General features: G+C 38.9%; 1 protein-coding gene across 6 annotated transcripts in view; it reads right to left on the reverse strand.

The window, feature by feature from the left end:
* The window catches only part of LOC124552514 (lysine-specific demethylase 4C-like), a 362897-nt gene that overhangs the window by 277005 nt on the left and 62810 nt on the right, over nt 1–23082 (reverse strand). For 5 of the 6 annotated variants that reach the window (XM_047126804.1, XM_047126805.1, XM_047126808.1 and 2 more), the window contains exons 11-14: nt 16225–16631; nt 13045–13259; nt 8157–8297; nt 2880–3026 (exon numbers count right to left, since the gene is read on the reverse strand). In XM_047126804.1, the coding sequence (XP_046982760.1) occupies nt 2880–3026; nt 8157–8297; nt 13045–13259; nt 16225–16631 (910 nt within the window). The remainder of the gene's footprint in view (nt 1–2879; nt 3027–8156; nt 8298–13044; nt 13260–16224; nt 16632–23082) is intronic. The other variant, XM_047126806.1, reaches the window with a different exon arrangement.

A 23082-nucleotide genomic window follows, 5' to 3' on the forward strand; every position in this document is an offset into this window, starting at 1 on the left:
CGATGTTTGAAATACTTGTAATTTTTCAACGGCCAATTGTCAAGCTAATGCTGTGCAGTTGAGACATCTTTCGTCTTGCAGTGTCCCCCACATTGCATTCAGCACCAGGTTTTTATTCACACTACTTTCAGTTATACAGTTATCAACCTAAAGCTTTCAACCCATGCAGGGTGGCCAATTTATCTTGACGGTCCCAAGAAGCAAAACAAAAGCGTATCAAGCAAATGATGTTCAGCTAGCATGGAGACATTAACCAGTATGATGGCCTTCCTTGTAACTTTGTTACGAAGACATGAGCAGCAGTATGTCTATTTGAAATAGCACCATACAGAGTGAGGCGAAAGTATGTTAACATTAAGTGGGTGCTCTCTCTTTTGTTTTTTTTTTTTTTCCCCTGCAGATTAAACCATGGTGTCCTGATACTCTGTTGGGGAACGAAAGAATATTGCTGCCTGGATGGAAGTCTTTCAGTCCCCAGGGATTGAAGAGGAATAATTCAAGGCCTGGACAGGACGGGATGTACCATTGTGCCTCACAATTGGTAGGATCTACGAGAAGCTTGTAAAGATGGGTCCATTCAAGACTGCTGCAAGGGAAACAGTGGTAGAAAGAGATCTGTCTGAACAGAAAAGATCATCATCGTTGTCCAAGGAACGACTGTAGCCAGCCCACCTACGTCCTCGCGCAGACTTTCTCTTGAGTCTGGAATTTCTCAAAGGTCAGTGGTTAGAATTTTGCACAATGATTTAGGAATGAAGCCATACCACTTGCAGATTGTGCAGCAGCTCACAAAAGCGAACAAGCAAGTATGTGCGAGTGCTCCACAAATTATATTGGAAACTGTGCACATGAAGCCTGATATTCTGTTCATGGTTTCTGATGAAACAACAGTCCACACCAGTGGTCATGTGAACATGCACTACTGTGTCACCCGGGCAGCCACACACACCCTGGAAGTTCGAGAGCATGTGCAGGATTCCCCTGAGGTAAACACCTGGTGTGTAGTGAGCAAATATGGAGTGACTTCATTCTCCTTTTTTGAAGGGCAGACTGTCAGGGGAGAGAATTACCTTCCCACACTCAGTACATTCACAGGGAAGAATGCATCAGTTCCCATTCTCCAGCGAGGATACTTAAGAGGACAAAGGCACCACTGCCCGATACAGTCAGACGGTTCGGGATTACCAGCATGAAACGTTTGGTAAATGTTAGATTGGTGAATGTGGTCCTCTACCACGGCTGGCACATTTTCCTGACCTGATGCTATGTGATTTTTGGTCAGGGGGCGTGTCTACGCCAGCAAACCTAGAACTGACCACCTAGCAACCTGCAGCACCGCATCACTGAGGTCATCACTTCTACCTCTGCCAAAATGGCCCAGTGGGCCTCAAAATTAACTGTGCACAGACTATTATTTTACTTAATTTTATCTATTGTTTTTCAGTGTTTCGTCCAGTGACTGTTTACTTTCGTAAAATGAAGAACAAACCGCCTTCAGTCATAAGTTGCATTTATTTACTGCACTATGCAGTTTAACATTGTATGATGTCTGCTTCTGTTGTGCAGTTGGTATACACAATACACATCTTTAATTTCGCAGTACATACTGGGGTGTGACTATGTATACATAAAAAATGTAGACTTTAACGGCCGAAAATATCATGTCCATTACAATTATCCGTGCTGTTATGCCGTGGTCGGTTGATGAATTCTGTGTCAATTCCCAACGTTTCGTCTCCAACTGCGAGAGACATCTTCAAGGGGGTCCGTAACTCGATGGAAGGTCCAACACACCCACTGGCTCAGTAGCGAGACAGTGGGTGTGTTGGACCTTCCATCAAGCTACGGACCCCCTTGAAGATGTCTCCCGCAATCGGACACGAAACGTTGGGAATTGACACAGAATTCATCAACCGACCACGGCATAACAGCCCGGATAATTATAATGGACATGATATGTATATATCCCAGTATGTACTGCAAAATTAAAGATGTGTATTGTGTATACCAACTGCATAACAGAAGCAGACATCATACAATGTTAAACTGCAAACAACTAAAAAAACCTGATGTAAATCACTAAAAAGCACCTGAAGATCAGCCTCCAGGGCTCGAAATGCATAGTGCAGTAAATAAACGCAACTTGTGACTGAAGGCGGTTTGTTCTTCATTTTACTCTATTATTTTACTGAATAAGATGTGTGCCAAGTTAAAACACAGTAACCAAATGCATTGTTTGTAATTTCACATAATTAAACATCCATTTAATGTTAATGTCTTTTAGCCTCACCCCATATATTTTTTGTTCGGTAAGCCACTTCCTCTCCTCTCAAGATCTGTTCAGAAATGTATTCTAATGTGTAAACGGACGCACGCACTCACGCACACATACCTACCCCCATGCACCCATGCACACCAGTTGGGCTGCAGTGCTGGGAAGTCTTGTCAATGTGCCTGACAACTGTTCAACACAACTATACAGTGGGAAGTTAACTTCACACCTTTCATTATTTTAAATTGAGCCACACTTCAGTACTAAGAAAGTTGTTGATATCCTATACATGCAGCTAAGAATATTTGGGTGCAAGAACACAGAGGGAATAAAGCCATTATTTGTTACAGTGCAGTTTCCACCAGACAACTTTGTTAATGGTTTGAAAATAGCCTATAGAGAAAGGAGTCAACTGAAGGTAATGATTAGTTGGATTGTCTGTCATTCAGTTTAGTGCGTTTCCAGCACTGCGGCACACAAAGCAGAAGAATATTGTAGGGAATGGACAGTCATTCCTGTACGTGCATTTGAGGTTAAGCACAAGAGGAGACGGAAACACTTAGTGAAGCAACAGCTATTTGGCACAGAGTTGAGAGTCAATGCTAACCTGAACATGGAACGGTGTTTTGCTGGGGAAAGGTGGCACAGATGACCTTTGCACAACAACCCTAGTTTGTGACTGGGCGTCGAAGTTTTGTCCCGGAGATGTTAGAGGCAGTGGCTGCTGCTGGCCAAGTGTGTGGCTCACTGACTCCTAGAACACACATACACACATCATACGATCCAAGTCAAAAGTCGTAATAGTCAGCTGCCACATCCTAAAGTAGCAGCACTGTGAAGCCTGAGTATCTGGAAGGCTGGAAAACCGAATGACACTTGGTACGTGTACCACTGCTCTGTGATCACTTACACTTCAAAATCAAAAGTTGGTAAACACTGATGGGATTTTCATTATTAAACAACACTGGCATTACAGAGTGCAACACTGTCGAGTTAAGAGGCTTTTGCTCAGGCTGCACTAATTACCTACAACATAGTAATGCTATTTTTACTATCTTAAAACTATAACTGTTTTTAGTTTGTAAATTAGTTGGTACACTAAAATTGTGTGCCGGACTGAGACTCTAAATCGGGACCTTTGCCTTTCGCAGGCAAGTGTTCTACCAACTGAGCTACCCGAGAACGACTCGCAACCTGTCATCCTCGCAGTTTTACCTCCACCTGGTTGTTAGTCATTCTTAGGTAGCTCAGTTGGTAGGGCACTTGTCCACAAATGCAAAGGTCCCGAATTTGAGTATCGGTCTGGCACAGTTTTAATCTGCCCGGAATTTTCATATCAGCGCACACTGCACTGTAGAGTGAAAATTTCATTGCGGACTGCTGTTGTTATTGTTCACTACTATTACTGCAAAATTGTTGAGCCTATCTTGGCCACTTGTTTACATGCTGACTGCTTCTGTCTCTTGGTCTTTGGACAATGTTCATTTCATAGTTTTTCTGACATTTTGCTAGCACAATGACTAGCAAAACATCAGATACATCTTTGAACATCAAGATCCTGAGACAAAACCCCATCAGGCAATATTATTATTATTATTATTATTGTCTTCACTTTCTCAGACGTTAAGTCCGGTTAAAAATGGAGTGACGCGGACCTTGATCAAGCGTCACTTCCTTTTAACTGTACGGTATGTGTTATATTGCATTTAGGAACTTTCGGGTAATTGAACATGTATCAATAATTACGGATTTCTGTAGCTGTATATATATGTTTGGATGTAGCTGTATTGCATTGATGTACTGGTGGATATTGTGTGGTATGACTCCTGTAGTTGATAGTATAATTGGTATGATGTCAACTTTATCCTGATGCCACATGTCTTTGACTTCCTCAGCCAGTTGGATGTATTTTTCAATTTTTTCTCCTGTTTTCTTTTGTATATTTGTTGTATTGGGTATGGATATTTCGATTAGTTGTGTTGATTTCTTCTTTTTATTGGTGAGTATGATGTCAGGTTTGTTATGTGGCGTTGTTTTATCTGTTATAATGGTTCTGTTCCAGTATAATTTGTATTCATCATTCTCCAGTACATTTTGTGGTGTATACTTGTATGTAGGAACGTGTTGTTTAAAAAGTTTATGTTGTAAGGCAAGCTGTTGATGTATTATTTTTGCGACATTGTCATGTCTTCTGGGGCATTCTGTATTTGCTAGTACTGTACATCCGCTTGTGATGTGATCTACTGTTTCTATTTGTTGTTTACAAAGTCTGCATTTATCCATTGTGGTATTGGGATCTTTAATAATATGCTTGCTGTAATACCTAGTGTTTATTGTTTGATCCTGTATTGCAATCATGAATCCTTCTGTCTCACTGTATATATTGCCTTTTCTTAGCCATGTGTTGGATGCGTCTTGATCGATGTGTGGCTGTGTTAGATGATACGGGTGCTTGCCATGTAGTGTTTTCTTTTTCCAATTTACTTTCTTCATGTCTGTTGATGTTATGTGATCTAAAGGGTTGTAGAAGTGGTTATGAAATTGCAGTGGTGTAGCCGATGTATTTATATGAGTGATTGCCTTGTGTATTTTGCTAGTTTCTGCTCGTTCTAGAAAGAATTTTCTTAAATTGTCTACCTGTCCATAATGTAGGTTTTTTATGTCGATAAATCCCCTTCCTCCTTCCTTTCTGCTTAATGTGAATCTTTCTGTTGCTGAATGTATGTGATGTATTCTATATTTGTGGCATTGTGATCGTGTAAGTGTATTGAGTGCTTCTAGGTCTGTGTTACTCCATTTCACTACTCCAAATGAGTAGGTCAATATTGGTATGGCATAGGTATTTATAGCTTTTGTCTTGTTTCTTGCTGTCAATTCTGTTTTCAGTATTTTTGTTAGTCTTTGTCTATATTTTTCTTTTAGTTCTTCTTTGATATTTGTGTTATCTATTCCTATTTTTTGTCTGTATCCTAGATATTTATAGGCATCCGTTTTTTCCATCGCTTCTATGCAGTCGCTGTGGTTATCCAATATGTAATCTTCTTGTTTAGTGTGTTTTCACTTGACTATGCTATTTTTCTTACATTTGTCTGTTCCAGAAGCCATATTTATATCATTGCTGAATACTTCTGTTATCTTTAGTAATTGGTTGAGTTGTTGATTTGTTGCTGCCAGTAGTTTTAGATCATCCATGTATAGCAAATGTGTGATTTTGTGTGGGTATGTTCCAGTAATATTGTATCCATAATTTGTATTATTTAGCATGTTGGATAGTGGGTTCAGAGCAAGGCAGAACCAGAAAGGACTTAATGAGTCTCCTTGGTATATTCCACACTTAATCTGTATTGGCTGTGATGTGATATTATTTGAATTTGTTTGGATATTAAGTGTGGTTTTCCAATTTTTCATTACTATGTTTAGGAACTGTATCAATTTAGGATCTACTTTGTATATTTCCAATATTTGTAGTAACCATGAGTGGGGTACACTATCAAAAGCTTTTTGGTAATCAATGTATGCGTAGTGTAGCGACCTTTGTTTAGTTTTAGCTTGATATGTCACCTATGCATCTATTATCAGTTGCTCTTTACATCCTCGTGCTCCTTTGCAACAGCCTTTTTGTTCTTCATTTATAATTTTGTTTTGTGTTGTATGTGTCATTAATTTCTGTTTAATGACTGAAGTTAATATTTTGTATATTGTCGGTAGGCATATTATGGGGCGATATTTAGCTGGGTTCGCTGTGTCTGCTTGATCTTTAGGTTCCAGATATGTTATTCCGTGTGTAAGTGTATCAGGGAATGTGTATGGGTCTGCAATGTAACTGTTAAATAATTTAGTTAGATGTGAATGTGTTGAGGTGAACTTCTTTAACCAGAAATTTGCTATTTTGTCATTTCCAGGGGCTTTCCAATTGTGAGTAGAATTAATTGCTTGGGTGACTTCATGTTGCAAAATTATCACTTCAGGCATTTGTGGTATCATCTTGTATGTGTCTGTTTCTGCTTGTATCCACCGTGCATGCCTGTTATGTTGTACCGGGTTTGACCGTATGTTGCTCCAGAAGTGTTCCATGTCTGTTATGTTTGGTGGATTGTTCATTTTAATGTGTGTGTTATCTATTGTCTGGTAAAATTTCTTTTGGTTTGTGTTGAATGTTTGGTTTTGTTTCCTTCTATTTTCACTTTTTTTGTATCTTCTGAGTCGTTTGGCTAATGCTTGTAATTTCTGCTTCTTTTCGTCTAATTGCTCTGTCGCTTCTTGTTGTGAGATTTTACCTAACTTTTTTCGTTTTTTTTCCGAGATTCTTATAAATTGTGTTAGCTGTCCGATGTCTTTTCTCAGTTTTTCTATTTTGATCTGTAGCCTGTGTTGCCATGCTGGTTTTGTGAATTTCTTCTGTGTGTTGGGTGGTTCTGATCTCTGCCTAGTGTGTATATTTAGTGTAGTGAGTGCTCCTATATAAACCAGTAGTTGTAACTCTTCCATAGTTGTGTTTTCATTTATTTTGTTGTGTATGATTGTGTTGATAGTTTTTATTGTTGTTTCGACTTGTGGGTTATTTGGTGGTCTACGCAAGAATGGTCTAATGTCTGTATTTGTGTCTTTGTATTCTATATATGTTAGCTGAAATTTTTCTTCTATATCTAACATCTGTGTCACTTCGTGTTCTATTTGTGCTTGTTCTGGTGGCTGTCTTAAGATTTCGTTTTCCTCTGATTGTTTAATTGGTGCATGTTGTTCTTTGTGTGTTTGCTCTGGGATGTTTGAGTCCATTACTGTATTTTCTTCTTCTTCTGATTGCACATTATTTTGTTCCAGTATTTGTTGTACTTGTTGTTTGATGTTTTCTAATTCTGACTGGGGTATCCTGTTATTTTTTATTATTACACGGATCTGATCAGCTAATCGTTGTTCTGTTATTATTATTATTATTATTATTATTATGTTTGATTAGCAGCAGCAGTATTACGACCAACAAATGTCTGTAAATCATCAGTGGTATTTATCCTAGTATTATAATCCAGTTCCTCATTATTATAAATGAAAAAATCTCTTTCAAATATGCAAGCTAATTGCTCGACTGACTTTGGTATGCATCCCCCTCACAATGTATGTGCACACTACTAACTAGTGCAAAACAGGCATGTAGAATAAGAATATACTGTTCATTACGACCAAAATGCATAAACACCCAAGCACAACTTCAGCTTAGACTCACTTAGCATATTTACCACATCCATACTGCAGGATATGCATTCAAAAGTGACAAGCATTAGATGGAACTCTGAAAAAGAGATCATACAGGAAAGCAAAGTCTAGTGATAAATATTGCAGTCTCTCTCTCTCTCTCTCTCTCTCTCTCTCTCTCTCTCTCTCTCTCTCTCTCTCTCGACACACACACACACACACACACACACACACACACACACACACACACACACACACAAACAAAATTGTATCCTAACTCTCGCACAGAAGCAGGAATAAGGTTGTATAAAACAACTTCAACTGCATGCCCATTTGACCATACCAGCATCATCTCTAACCGAGCGCTATGTGCCTTGACTACAAAGTTTCCAGATAGATACGCACACTAAAATCTAAGGCACTATGGTGAGTAAAATGCAAAGGAAGATGGTATTCTTATAAAAGCAAAAGCTGTTTTTCTGGCAAGAATGATGCAAAAATACACTGTCAACCTATAATATGTGAGTAAGCAGAAAAAAATGTGTTAGACCTTCAGAAACATGACATCTGCCCAAAAGCAGTAAATAGTATGCACAGGACTGTTGAGTGTGAGAGCTGATCGTTAGTTGCCATAAGTTCCTTTATACAGCTTTAAGACCCAGCACCCAATCAGCTGTCATCTCTGACAAAATACCTGTGATGCTCTGGGCGGCTGTATCACCACGAACTTGCCACCGTCATATGGTTCCATTTTAAATGGTACGTAAGTATTGGCAAGTTTTAGATACCTGCCCGTACCATCCTGGTCTGTACCAATATTCCTCACAATTAAAACCTAGAACAAGGTAATAATTTAAGTGTCAAAAGCATCATCAACAGCTGGGCCTTACAAGTAACTATTGGGACTTCAGCTCAATTGCAACGAAGGCAGCAATAACCACTTGCCGAGCCTTATCAAGCTCAAAAAAAGATTATTTTCTTACCACACAAAAATTTGATAATCAATAAATAGGAAGCGAAACTGATCTCTAAGTACACCTTCAAGTTTTCGCAACACAACATCGGTCCACTAGATTTCGAGCATATGTCTTCTGAAATCCTGTTCCTTCACATTTTGGCCATACATATTAGGACCAACTTCCAAGTGAGCAAACGGACAGTCTACTCATTCTGAAGGTGACCAAAATATCAGGTGAAGAAATAGGGTCTCATCAGTTGCACATCAAGTATCTAGTGGATTGTGGATCTCAAAATTTTCTTATCATACTGTATACTCTGTTTAAGATTTGCACTAGCAACAGTTTACATCTGTTAACAATATTTCAACTGGGAACCTGGCAGTAATATTCATGCGAGACAGAAAAGTTGGGTGTAAACTGCTTGTTAACAATTTACTAACACACTGCACAAACTCCGAATTGGTACCACCACCATAATAACTAGACATGGCACATCGACGAGTGACAGCAGCAGTCCCTTCGAATGTGGAATTGTGAAACACAGCACAGTGACTGGGGATATCTCTTATTATGATTGTGATACGTGCACAAAATTTACAAGCCTGGAAGATTATGCACTGCCACCTCACCATGCTGTGACTGACACATATTCAGCTGAAATATCATGTTCAGTTGTAAGAAAGTGGCTGCCTCCACGAAGAATGCCGGAAATGTGCAAAATACCCAACAATGTCTAAATCCTCTTACGTTTCTTGTAGTATTTGGGTGACTTTTCTAAAGAGGCTTTACGTGATTATGTAAGCATTTGTGCTCTTTTGTCAAATCGCGCAATCGCCATAAATGAGTAGTATCCAGGTTTCTGGCAATGGTGTTAGTACTTCTGGCCTCCCCACAGACACCAGGCAGATGCAGAATTATATTGTGAGATTTGATACAGAATTTTGGTTGAGAACATTTTTCAGGTGCAAGGTGGCGATTCATTGGAAGAGGAACCAGAACAATCCACACTAATTGCCCAAGAATCTCCATTAGTGTTTGTGAGCATACTCTCATTTCTGACATGAATAATAATATTTTCGCTACTCATGACTCATTTCATTTTCTGCACCTTGATCACTTTCATGAACAAAATTACAATCTACATCTGAATTATCATTATCACTTTCCTCAATTATCGGATGCTGCCAAGCCATTTTCGGGCAGTGTTATCATCAGCAAATTTAACTGTGTGGTTCATTTACATACTGAATAACATCAATAACATTATTTCAGATCATTTCACAGTAATAAACAGAAAGTTATAATTCATTAGAAAACCTGATATTTTGACTTAACATACTGTTGTAAATTTCAGAAAAGTTTATAATTTCATTTTCATGATTGCATTATTACATTCCCATAGAAATTTTAGGAGAAACATATATGTTGTAATTAAACCAATAATTACTTAGCAAAATTTATGACTTTCAATCTTCCTAAAAACAGGTTTTTGGAGCATTTATCAGTCTACTGATGTATTTAACATGACTTACACACTTTATGTATCACATCAGTAACAAAAAACTAATTAGATCAGTTGAAATTAACCTTTTCACTGGCAAATTTTGAACATTCTGATGCAAATACTATTGATTTTCAGTCATTTTGATAATACAAAATTATCATACAGAACTTTAACCTGAAATTCCATTTTGGCAGTTTCTACTGTACCTTAATTAATGTTAGAAATAAAATCCCAAGTGAAATCAAGATGTAATTAATGACTTTATGATAGACATTGTTGTTTTAACTTCATAATCAAATTTCCACACAAAAGTCAAAAGAACAATATCTAGAAATGTGTTCGGAATGAGTCATCATTTATTGTCTTTAATACTGTACTAACAGTTTGTTGTAAATCATTAACTTTTCATTATAAATCAGTAAATTTGATTGTTTTCGGCAATAGGCTAAAGAACATACATAGTTAAGATAGGGTATATATACTGAGCAGTGCAAAGCACTTTAAGTCAGTTGCAGTTTGGCCAATGTAACGATGCGAAGTCTATAACAGTTGTTGCTTTGGTAGAAGATAGTTCATGTGTGAACATCTTTGAAATTGCTTACAGTAAATAGATCTGCTGTTAAAAAGGTTTCATCAGTGTGTTGGAAAATATTATTTTAACATCAAAGTTTTCATCATGTGCGAAATCCAGGTAAATCTGCAATACACATCCCCTTAACAGACTTTATTGGTGGAGGAGATTCAACAGTTCAAAGCTAAGTATTCCACTGCAAAAATTATATCACTCTCATCATACGACAAATCTCTCATAATGAGAAGTATTTTACCCAGAAGTGCAGTTGGAGTACCATTAAAAGGTCTAATCCCAATCACAAGTTAATGGTTATGGTACAGAACTAGACAAATATATTTTTCTGTGAGCTTCCTTGTGGTTTAGCTGGGTCTGAACATCTTCCAGATTATACGTCACTTCCCTTTCATTTCAAGAAAAGATAAATTTCCTCACAAATTGCAAATAAAACCTGAAGAAAACTTCAACTAAGCTATTTAACTGTATTGTTACAAGGTATGTCGCCATACCCTCTTCCGTAACTTTCAGGAACCCTTTGAGCAGCTAGTGATTTTCACCATAAAATTTACATACTTCTCCACAATTTTCATTTGATGACCAATTCCCCCTGTTTCATCAAACAATGCCTAACTACGAATTAAACAATCAATAATCAGAACCTCTTTGCCAAATTTACTGTTGAGTCTATTTTTCAAAACGAGACACAAAACCTTGGCAACACCCAACCACTTCTGGTACTTCAGTTGTGGGTACAGAATGGAGAGTCTTCCACAACTGTTTAACAAACATGGTTGTGGTGTAATCAAGCATTAATACATGTAAGAGTTCCTTAGTACTTGCAGTCCCATATTGGCAGTGCACAGAAATACTGGAGGCGAAGAAGAGTCAAACAGGTATGTGCTTTTTCCAAGTGTAAGTGAAAGAGCAGAAACAATTAGGTCTTATTTCATGAGCTGTGTCCCTAAATCCACTGCAATATCCAAGATTCGACACGACCCTGTTTGCTTCAAAAGGTGAATTACTTCAACTATCCGCAACTCCCTCGAAAATAAACAATCTGCAGAGCCACTGTACAAAAACGTAGAGCAGGTTCCACTGAAAACAGCAAGGCACACCTTGCTATAACGTAAGTGACTTTGTAGCTCACTCAAATGCTACTTTTCCAGTGTTTTCTTCTCTGTGGTTCACATGTGAATTATAAATGTTACAGTATGTTCATTACTGCAATATATTTTTGATATTTATACCTCCTGTTATGTTGTTTTTGAACATAGGCAGTACAGCTCTCAAAGCACTTTATTGTCTACTTGGTCATAATGCAATTTGTGAAGACATCTATAATGATGTTGCACAATTTACTTCACAATAGAATTGAACATGATGGGGATTAATCCTCATTAGTTAACAGAAAAGTCCCCTCCCATAACAGACACAGGACTTTTACACTAAGCAACATTTTTGTATACGCTCTTAGCCATGCGAGAGTACTACGTGATATACGTCTCTAACACACAGTATCTAGCTACGGGTCACACAAATATTTTACATGTTATTTCCTTTCTCCTATTTTAAGCAGGCAATTGTATTATTCTACGATACTGAAATATGTAATTGGCAAACAAGAGAGATAACCAATTATGTTATTGAGACCATGTTGACACGACTAAACACTGAAGCTCATTGCAATTTCTTGAGAACTAATTTAACTCATGAATAGGGACAGGAAGAGATCTTTATTTTATGGCCAAATCTTTCTCTTTTTTTTCAAATTAGTTAATACTTACCTCAATTTCATTACTATTTATTTGTCAAATTGGACACATTCTTTGTAAAATTCAGTGTTTGCCTTATTTTTTCCAAATTTAGTGCTTTTCCCCCCCAAATTTAATGTTCCCTTCTCCTTAGTTGGGTGTTACTTGTCAATTTAGTGGTTTCTTTTTTTAGAAAATTTGATTTAAGTTTTTTGCTGAATTCAACATTACTTTTTTCCCCAGATTCAATTTTCCTTTTCACAACATTCGGCGTATCCCAAATTCAATACTGTTTTTCCAGAATTCATGGTTTTTTTGCACAATTCCATATTATTTTTGCAAATTGAGGTACTATTTTCATCAGAGAATGTCATGCAGGAAATGAAGGTTATGTATGAAACTAAGCCTTCAGAAGATAAGTCAAATTGCTGATTTATCATTCAATAACCATCAGTTAGAAACATTAGTAAACTACAGTCCTGAGGTAAATATCATTTCTATATGGCAAAGTTAAAAATATCGCGATCTCATAAAAATTGCCAATTTCATGTTATTTCCACTTAAAATCGCGTATTTTGTGTTATTGTTGTCACAAAATTTTCCCGTCTCTGTTCATGAGTTGTATAGAACATTTCATATAGGTGTAAATGAAGTGTTAAACAACTGGAATGCCTGCTTCTACATTATACACAAAAACTTGCTGTGTTCAAAGTTGAAAGCCATGCAGTAAAATCAACAAGCACTCGGGCCACAAGTATTAAAACACATACAGAGTTTTCAGATTTTGGAGAGCAGACCTTTGATGGTTTGATGTCCTTCACTGGTGAAGACCCTGTCGTGACATCGACAGTGGCTCCGACACTTGGAACTTGGCTATCCAGGATGGGGCATTCCACGTCTAATCCACTTGCAGAGGGCACGTGCTCAGTCGTCAACACCGGTGATGTATTCTTCGACTGCAGATTCAGAAGTCCATGTACAGCATTCATGTCCTCAGCTGTAAAATCTGCATCTGCAAAATAAAATGAATTGGGCCTTCCTTTTTTTGTCTAATTAAATGTAACACTGGAAGTGATGTTTGGAGATCCAATGACATTGTAAGAATAATGAAAATTTCATAGAATACAACGTCCTTATTTACAGACTTTCAAATGCTTTTGACAGAGTATACAGAGGTACAATGCTGTCAAAACTTTCAAATGACGCTGTCAATGGAAAGCTTACGACATTACTACAGCTATATTTAACAAACCAGCAACATCACCTTCAAATCTTGTGCAACAATGGGATCATCATAGAACTGAAAAGGTCCAAAATAAAAATCATAAAATCTAGTGTGTCACAGGACTCATTTTGGGACAATTTTCTTTTATAAGATATGTAAGTGACCTTTGATGTACTGAAGATCACGAATCTTTCCTCACCGTGTATACGAACAGTACATCTCATCTTTGAGAGGCAAAAAATCCCGGTAATCTTCATAAGGAAGTGTAAATATTTATAGAGAATGCAGAATGCCATTTTGAAAGTGAAAATTTAATGGTTAACCTCTCAGAAACCAAAGTAATGCACTTTCAGCTTGGAGGATCAAATGAACACCATGCAAGGTGGACAACACAAGCTCTATTTGCAATACATAATAAACTGATATGGAAACATCAAGTTGATAGTGTTGCAATATTCAAGATAATACAGAGGGGTCCAGAAAAATGTACACTGATGTCCAAAATTAAAGCAACAACTCGCTATTTCCCTGTGTTGTGTCTAATTCACGGCATATAATCACACAAAATGCCAACAGATGTCCATACAATCGTGTTCTGCACCGAAGATGGCATTCCGGTCAATGGACAACCACATCAACGATAACATTAGAGCACCTATCAAAAGGGATAGCATTCCCGGGTAGTCACAAATCCACAATTGTTGCGTATACATCACAGATGGTGCAGTATGGCACAAAGAAGACACCTACCAGACTCTCTGTAATGCAGGGTCATAAGGAGAATGAAAGCAGGACAGTTGCTAACAGATGTGGCCCGAAGGCTGAATGTGAACTGTTCCATTTCTCGGATGTGGTAACAATTTCTAGCGAATGAAACAATATCCTGAAGACAAGACCAAGTCCAACCACGTGCAATATCAAAAAGAGAGGACTGTTATTCGGCCATAAGGGCACGACGGAACACCTCATCATGAAACTATAAAGGTGAATCAGCAATGTTTAACTCCTGTCAGGTATTGTGAGGAGATTTTAGTACCGCATGTGCCACTGTTGTGGGGTGGGCCCAGACTTCGTATTTATGGACGATAACACTTGACTTTAGAACTACTGACGGCCTTGGGAGAGACAGCCCTGACAAAACTCTACCATCTGGTGAGCAAGATGTATGAGACAGGCGAAATACCCTCAGACTTCAAGAAGAATATAATAATTCCAATCCCAAAGAAAGCTGGTGTTGACAGATGTGAAAATTACCGAACTATCAGTTTAATACGTCACGGCTGCAAAATACTAACGCGAATTCTTACAGACGAATGGAAAAACTGGTAGAAGCTGACCTCGGGGAAGATCAGTTAGGATTCCGTAGAAATATCGGAACACGTGAGGCAATACTGACCCTACAACTTATCATAGAAGCTAGATTAAGGAAAGGCAAACCTACGTTTCTAGCATTTGTAGGCTTAGAGAAAGCTTTTGACAATGTTGACTGGAATATTCTCTTTCAAATTCTGAAGGTGGCAGGGGTAAAATAAAGGGAGCGAAAGGCTATTCACAATTTGTACAGAAAACAGATGGCAGTTATAAGAGTCGAGGGGCATGAAAGGGAAGCAGTGGTTGGGAAGGGAGTGAGACAGGGTTGTAGCCTCTCCCCGTTGTTATTCAATCTGTATATTGAGCAAGCAGTAAAGGAAACAAAAAAACATACGGAGTAGGTATTAAAATCCACAGAGAGGAAATAAAAACTTCGAGATTCGCTGGTAACATTGCAATTCTGACAGAGACAGCCAAGGACTTGGAAGAGCAGTTGAACGGAATGGACAGTGTCTTGAAAGGAGGATATAAGATGAACATCAACAAAAGCAAAACGAGGATAATGGAATGTAGTCGAATTAAATCAGGTGATGCTGAGGGAATTAGATTAGGAAATGAGACACTTAAAGTAGTAAAGGAGTTTTGCTATTTGGGGAGAAAAATAACTGATGATGGTCAAAGTAGAGAGGATATAAAATGTAGACTGGCAATGGCAAGGAAAGCGTTTCTGAAGAAGAGAAATTTGTTAACATCGAGTATAGATTTAAGTGTCACGAAGTCGTTTCTGAAAGTATTTGTATGGAGAGTAGCCATGTACGGAAGTGAAACATGGACGATAAATAGTTTAGACAAGAAGAGAATAGAAGATTTCGAAATGTGGTGCTACAGAAGAATGCTGAAGATTAGATGGGTAGATCACATAACTAATGAGGAGGTGTTGAATAGGATTGGGGAGAAGAGAAGTTTGTCGCACAACTTGACTAGAAGAAGGGACCAGTTGGTAGGACATGTTCTGAGGCATCAAGGGATTACCAATTTAGTATTGGAGGGCAGCGTGGAGGGTAAAAATCGTACAGGGAGACGAAGAGATGAATACACTAAGCAGATTCAGAAGGATGTAGGTTGCAGTAGGTACTGGGAGATGAAGAAGCTTGCACAGGATAGAGTAGCATGGAGAGCTGCATCAAACCACTCTCAGGACTGAAGACAACAACAACAACAACAACAACAACAAAAACAACAACAACACACTTTACCTCATAGAGCACGGGTGGTTGATATTTTCTTGGAAATGGCATAGTGTTGCCTGCTTGGTCTCCCAATTTGAATCCCATACAGCATGTCTGGGATCCGCTAGGGAGACCAACCATTGGCAATTTCAGCTCACGTGAGGTAAGTTCCGATAATGGAGTTCGACTTACACGAATATTTGTAATCTTACCTTCACTCTTAATGCTCTTGTTATGACAGTCACTATTGGCAGACTCGCCAGCCGGCTGCGTTGGGCGCTGTGGCTGCCGGAGCGCTTCCACGATCCGCGTTAGTGATGGCCCGCTGCCACCGGCCGCAGACAACCTCTTTTCTGCGGCCTCCTCGTAGTGGCGGTCTATCAGCTCCAAGTACTCGTCGATGCAGCGCTTCTCCGTCACCGTGACAGGGTGGCGCTTCAACTTGGGTGGTCGGCTCTTTGATTCGAGCTCTGCGGCCGCCACGCCCTCCCCTTCCTCGGCGGCCAGGTACTGCAGCAGTGCATCCGGGATGCCCGCCTCCTCCAGCTCCTCCGGGCTGAAGTCCAACTTTAACTTGTCGCGGTGGCGGTGATGGTGACGGTGATGGTGGTGGTGGTGCCTGCGGAAAGAAAATGGGGAAGCGATACGTAGACACCGTCGAGTCTGAAGGCTGCTGTCTCAAATTATTACAGAGACCAAAGAATTTTTCAAGAAAAGATGTCTTTCACTAAAAATAATTTGCAAATTATCAGTGTTATCATTTTGGAGTAAAAGTAAACCAGTCACGAAACACTAATGGCTTTGAATGTTTGACAAGCACATTAACGAGACTGAAATATTTGTCAGAGAGCCAGTAAAATTTCCAGGATTGCCTCTGCTAATCAGTTAGTTGTTACCTTTACTCCAAAACTATTTAAATTCCGCCAAAACTTCCAATAGCCAAATTATCTCCTCCTTGGTGGCCTTGTCCCATATTTTCTTGGGGGTCAGAATGTTAATTTGGATTTGTCAATGTCAGCGGTAGAGTATAGATGGGTGTCCTCCTGATGCCACCTTCTCCCCACTTGTATGGCAATTGTGTACTCCATCTCTTTTGTGTCTAGTATTAGTACACACAGAAGTGTAAAAACACATTCAAAATGTTTGCAAATTGTGTAGCTGAGGCCATCCTGGTATTCAGCCAGTCAGATGTGGGAAACCACCACAAAACCTGGCCCTCGTCGTTAATATTATGGATGGATTCAATCTGGGGTCACTGGTGTTCTCCTCAATTCCAAAAGTGGTGTGCTAACACACACAGCTAACAGGGTGGTTGCATTACAAAATTATAAGCGTAACCATTTTCAAACATCCAGTTCCACCAATTCTGACCTACAGACCAGAATGCTACGCACAAGTGAACAATTTCATGCAACATCAACTCTGACACAGCCTATGATCTATGTCTATTCTTTGTTTTCGAGGAATATTATTTATTCTGTTGTTTGTTCGCTCTGTCACTCTAATGTCATTTTGTGTTACGGGTTATTCCTATAGTAAAAAAAAGAGTTTTGCTAATACTCTGCAAAACAAAAGCATACCTCACGATCACACACACACACACACACACACACACACACACACACACACACACACACACACGATAACCGGACTGCTCTTTATTGTTGGGGAACACAGCAGCAGTTGTAGGCAATATGAGCTCCATTATCTAGCTGCGGAAATAAGTAATATGGCTTCCTCCGTATCACTGTCAGTATAATCCCAAGGAAATGACAAATGCTCAAATAAAGCCAGAGATAGCAGAAAAGGATTCTAATTTAAAATTAGTGACGTGAGAAAATTACTGGAACACACCATTAAACACGCGACAATAGAAGACTGGCAGAAATGTGCTGTTTGTCTCAAGCAACTACTACAAGAAGAGACTTCTCAAAGGATGGAATTCAATAATACGAACACATTCAGAACGTTGTAATAAATCTACATGAAGATAGTGAAGAGTGTTCCAGTGATGACAATGACGACGAAGGTAGTGAAGATGATGTCCACCCACTATAATTTCTGTTTGGTGGGTTAAATTTAAACTTTTTGTTCTTGTTGTTGTTGTTGTCTTCTGTCCTAAGGCTGGTTTGATGCAGCTCTCCATGCTAATCTATCCTGTGCAAGCTCCTTCATCTCCCAGTACCTACTTCAACCTACATCCATCTGAATCTGCTTAGTGTATTCATCTCTTCGTCTCCCTCTACGATTTTTACCCTCCACGCTGCCCACCAATGCTAAATTTGTGATCCCTTGATGCCTCAGGACATGTCCTACCAACCGATCCCTTCTTCTAGTCAAGTTGGGCCACAAACTTCTCTTCTCCCCAATCCTATTCAATACCTACTCATTAGTTGCGTGATCTACCCATCTAATCTTCAACATTCTTCTGTAGCACCAGATTTCGAAAGCTTCTATTCTCTTCTGGTCCAAACTATTTATTGTTTTTATATATTGTTTTTATATATATGTTTTTATATATAGTTTTTTTGTTTTTATATATAATTTTTCCCACGTGGAATGTTTCCTTCCATTATATTGAAACTATTTATTGTCCATGTTTCACTTCCGTACATGGCTACACTCCATACAAATACTTTCAAAAACAACTTCCTGACACTTAAATCTATACTTGATGTTAACAAATTTCTCTTCTTCAGAAATGCTTTCCCTCCCATTGCCAGTCTACATTTTATATCCTCTCTACTTTGACCATCATCAGTTATTTTGCTCCCCAAATAGCAAAACTCCTTTACTACTTTAAGTGTCTCATTTCCTAATATAATTCCCTCAGCATCACCTGACTTAGTTCGACTACATTCCATTATGCTCGTTTTACTTTTGTTGATGTTCATCTTATATCCTCCTTTCAAGACACTGTCCATTCCGTTCAACAGCTCTTCCAAGTCCATTGCTGTCTCTGACAAAATTACAATGTCATCGCCGAACCTCAAAGTTTTTATTTCTTCTCCCTGGATTTTAATACCTACGCCAAATTTTTCTTTTGTTTCCTTTACTTCTTGCTCAATATACAGATTGAATAACATCGGGGAGAGGCTACAACCTTGTCTCACTCCCTTCCCAACCACAGCTTCCCTTTCATGTCCCTCGACTCATAACTGCCATCTGCTTTCTGTACAAATTGTAAATAGCCTTTCCCTACCTGTATTTTACCCCTGCCACCTTTAGTATTTGAAAGAGAGTATTCCAGTCAACATTGTCAAAAGCTTTCTCTAAGTCTATAAATGCTAGAAATGTAGGTTTGCCTTTCCTTAATCTATTTTGTAATGTAAGTCGTAAGGTCAGTATTGCCTCACGTGTTCCAACATTTCTACGGAATTCAAACTAATCTTCCCCGAGGTCGGCTTCTACCAGTTTTTCCATTCGTCAGTATATAATTCGCGCTAGTATTTTGCAGCTGTGGCTTATTAAACTGATAGTTCGGTAATTTTCACATCTGTCATCACCTGCTTTCTTTGGGATTGGAATTATTATATTCTTCTTGAAGTCTGAGGGTATTTGGCCCGTCTCTTACATCTTGCTCACCAGACAGTAGAGTTTTGTCAGGACTGGCTCTCCCAAGGCCGTCAGTAGCTCTAATGGGATGTTGTCTACTCCCGGGGCCTTGTTTTGACTCGGGTCTTTCAGTGCTCTGTCGAACTCTTCATGCAGTATCGTATCTCCCATTTCATCTTCATCTACATCCTCTTCCATTTTCATAATATTGTCCTCAAGTTCATCGCCCTTGTATAGACACTCTATATACTCCTTCCACCTTTCTGATTTCCCCTCTTTGCTTAGAACTGGGTTTCCATCTGAGCTCTTGATTTTCGTACAAGTGGCTCTCTTTTCTCCAAAGGTCTCTTTAATTTTCCTGTAGGCTGTATCTATCTTACCCCTAGTGAGATAAGCCTCTACATCCTTACATTTGTCCTCTAGCCATCCCTGCTTAGCCATTTTGCACTTTCTGTCAATCTCGTTTTTGAGACGTTTGTATTCCTTTTTGCCTGCTTCATTTACTGCATTTTTATATTTTCTCCTTTCATCAATTAAATTCAATATTTCTTCTGTTACCCAAGGATTTCTACTAGCCCTTGTCTTTTTACCTACTTGATCCTCTGCTGCCTTCACTACTTCATCCCTCACAGCTACCCATTCGTCTTGTACTGTATTTCTTTCCCCCATTCCTGTCAACTGTTCCCTTATGCTGTCCCTGAAACTCTGTACAACCTCTGGTTTAGTCAGTTTATCCAGGTCCCATCTCCTTATATTCCCACCTTTTTGCAGTTTCTTCAGTTTTAATCTACAGTTCATAACCAATAGATTGTGGTCAGAGTCCACATCTGCCCCTGGAAATGTCTTACAATTTAAAACCTCTTTCCTGAATCTCTGTCTTACCATTATATAATCTAGCTGATACCTTTTAGTATCTCCAGGATTCTTCCATGTATACAACCTTCTTTTATGATTCTTGAACCAAGTGTTAGCTATGATTAAGTTATGCTCTGTGCAAAATTCTACCAGACAGCTTCCTCTTTCATTTCTTAGCCCCAATCCATATTCACCTACTATGTTTCCTTCTCTCCCTTTTCCTACTGTCGAATTCCAGCCACCCATGACTATTAAATTTTCGTCTCCCTTCACTACCTGAATAATTTCTTTTGTCTCATCATACGTTTCTTCAATTTCTTCGTCATCTGCAGAGCTAGTTGGCATATAAACTTTTACTACTGTAGTAGGCATGGGCTTCGTGTCTATCTTGGCCACTATAATACGTTCACTGTGCTGTTTGTAGTAGCTTACCCAACTTCCTATTTTTTATTCATTATTAAACCTACTCCTGCATTACCCCTATTTGATTTTGTATTTATAACCCTGTATTCACCTGACCAGAAGTCTTGTTCCTCCTGCCACCGAACTTCGCTAATTCCCACTATATCTAAGTTTAACCTATCCATTTCCCTTTTCAAATTTTCTAACCTACCTGCCCGATTAAGGGATATGACATTCCACGCTCCAATCCGTAGAATGCCAGTTTTCTTTCTCCTGATAACTACGTCCTCCTAAGTAGTCCCCGCCTGGAGATCCGAATGGGGGACTATTTTACCTCCGGAATATTTTACCCAAGAGGACGCCATCATCATTTAACCATACAGTAAAGCTGCATGCCCTCGAGAAAAATTACAGCTGTAGTTTCCCCTTGCTTTCAGCCGTTCGCAGTACCACAACAGCAAGGCCGTTTTTTGGTTAGTGTTACAAGGCCAGATCAGTCAATCATCCAGACTGTTGCCCCTGCAACTACTGAAAAGGCTGCTGCCCCTCTTCAGGAACCACACATTTGTCTGGCCTCTCAACAGATACCCCTCCGTTGTGGTTGCACCTACGGTACAACTATCTGTATCGTTGAGGCACACAAGCCTCCCCACCAACGGCAAGGTCCATGGTTCTCTTTCTTCTTATTAATATAATTATATAAGCATAATAATCTCCAGAGTCATGTATAAACATACTGCAATGTGCCAAACAAAGTTCATTAAGGCGTAATAAATTAATTCTAAAACATGACAATGCTGATTATTGTCAATACCTCGTTTGAGTGGCCATAGCTTGCGAGGAGGAAGAGGAGGAGGAGGAACCTGCAGAGAGGCAACAAAGCAATGTGAATGTGACCTCAAGCATCCTGGCCACGATGGAAAGAGAAAAAAAAAAAAAAGAGTATAATTCCAAATCACTCATTTTCCAGTCATCGACTGTCTCGTGGCATCACTCTCCGCTTCAGGAGTCATTTAGCTCTTCTTTTTTTTTTTTTTAAGCCCTACAGGCAATCATTGTGCAACCTGGATTTCTGGTAGCACTTTGGAACTCACAAGTTATTCCCTCAACTAAATTTATGTGATTTTTCACAACCACCCTCTGCAACATTCGACAGTCCCTGCCGGTCAGTATACAAGGTGTGGCTGATGCCTGTTTATCTGTGGTTCTCATTTCATATTCCGACTTCACAGTCACATCACTACTAGTCATCTGAGACACCTCTAAAACAGCTGTAATGTCCACGATGGAATTGTTACTCAGGTGACATCCAATGCCTAGTCCACCTTTGGAGTCACTGGGTTTTCTGAGCCACATGCTGTGCTATTACTGCTTTTCTACTAAGGAACAGAATACTCCTACTGTTTTACCGGTAGATCCACTTCTCGTGACAGCTCGTGATCTACAGTGAAACTCTGCTTTTACATTTTTCAAGGGACTTCCCAAAAAATTCTGGAAAATGTAAAATGTGGGAAATAATGTTTTAAGCTGTGAAAGTTACTAAGAGATGCAATACACTAAACAGATTCAGAAGGATGTAGGCTGCAGTACGTATTTGGAGATGAAGAAGCTTGCACAGGATAGAGTAGCATGGAGAGCTGCATCAAACCAGTCTCAGGACTGAAGACCACAACAACAACAACAACAACAACAACAACAACAACAACAACGTACATAACAGGTATCGGAAGACTTGTCAGAATTTTTTATTATCTAATAAAGGTTTATTATCTAATAAAAACCGCTGATGTAACAGGAATTGACGACTGTCTGGGAAGTGGAAACATATGACTTAATTCCAAACATCATAATTCATGTTTTCGGAAAGCTTCCAGCTGTCATTCATTATTTAAATAATGAAATACTGCACTAGTTACGTATTTTTTCACGCTTAATGACGCATTTTGAGAATTTTTAATTTCAAACATCATAATCGATGTTTTTGGAAAGCCTGCAGCTGTTATTCATTATTTAAATAATGAAATATTGTACAAGTTACGTATTTTTTTTTATGCTTAATGACGCATTTCCAGAATTTTTAACTTCAAATGTCATAATCAATGTTTACGGGAAGCCGGCAGCAGTCATTCATTATTTACAAAATGAAATACCGCACTAGTTACATGTTTTTTCATTCTTAGCACGACGTGTTTGGAGACTTTTCTCGTTGTCAGGTGCAAATATGTAAATAAGTATTTGGAATGGTGTTTGAATGTGTG

The sequence above is a fragment of the Schistocerca americana genome, chromosome 10 (genome assembly GCF_021461395.2).
Source record: "Schistocerca americana isolate TAMUIC-IGC-003095 chromosome 10, iqSchAmer2.1, whole genome shotgun sequence".
Classification (NCBI taxonomy): Eukaryota; Metazoa; Arthropoda; class Insecta; order Orthoptera; family Acrididae; genus Schistocerca; species Schistocerca americana.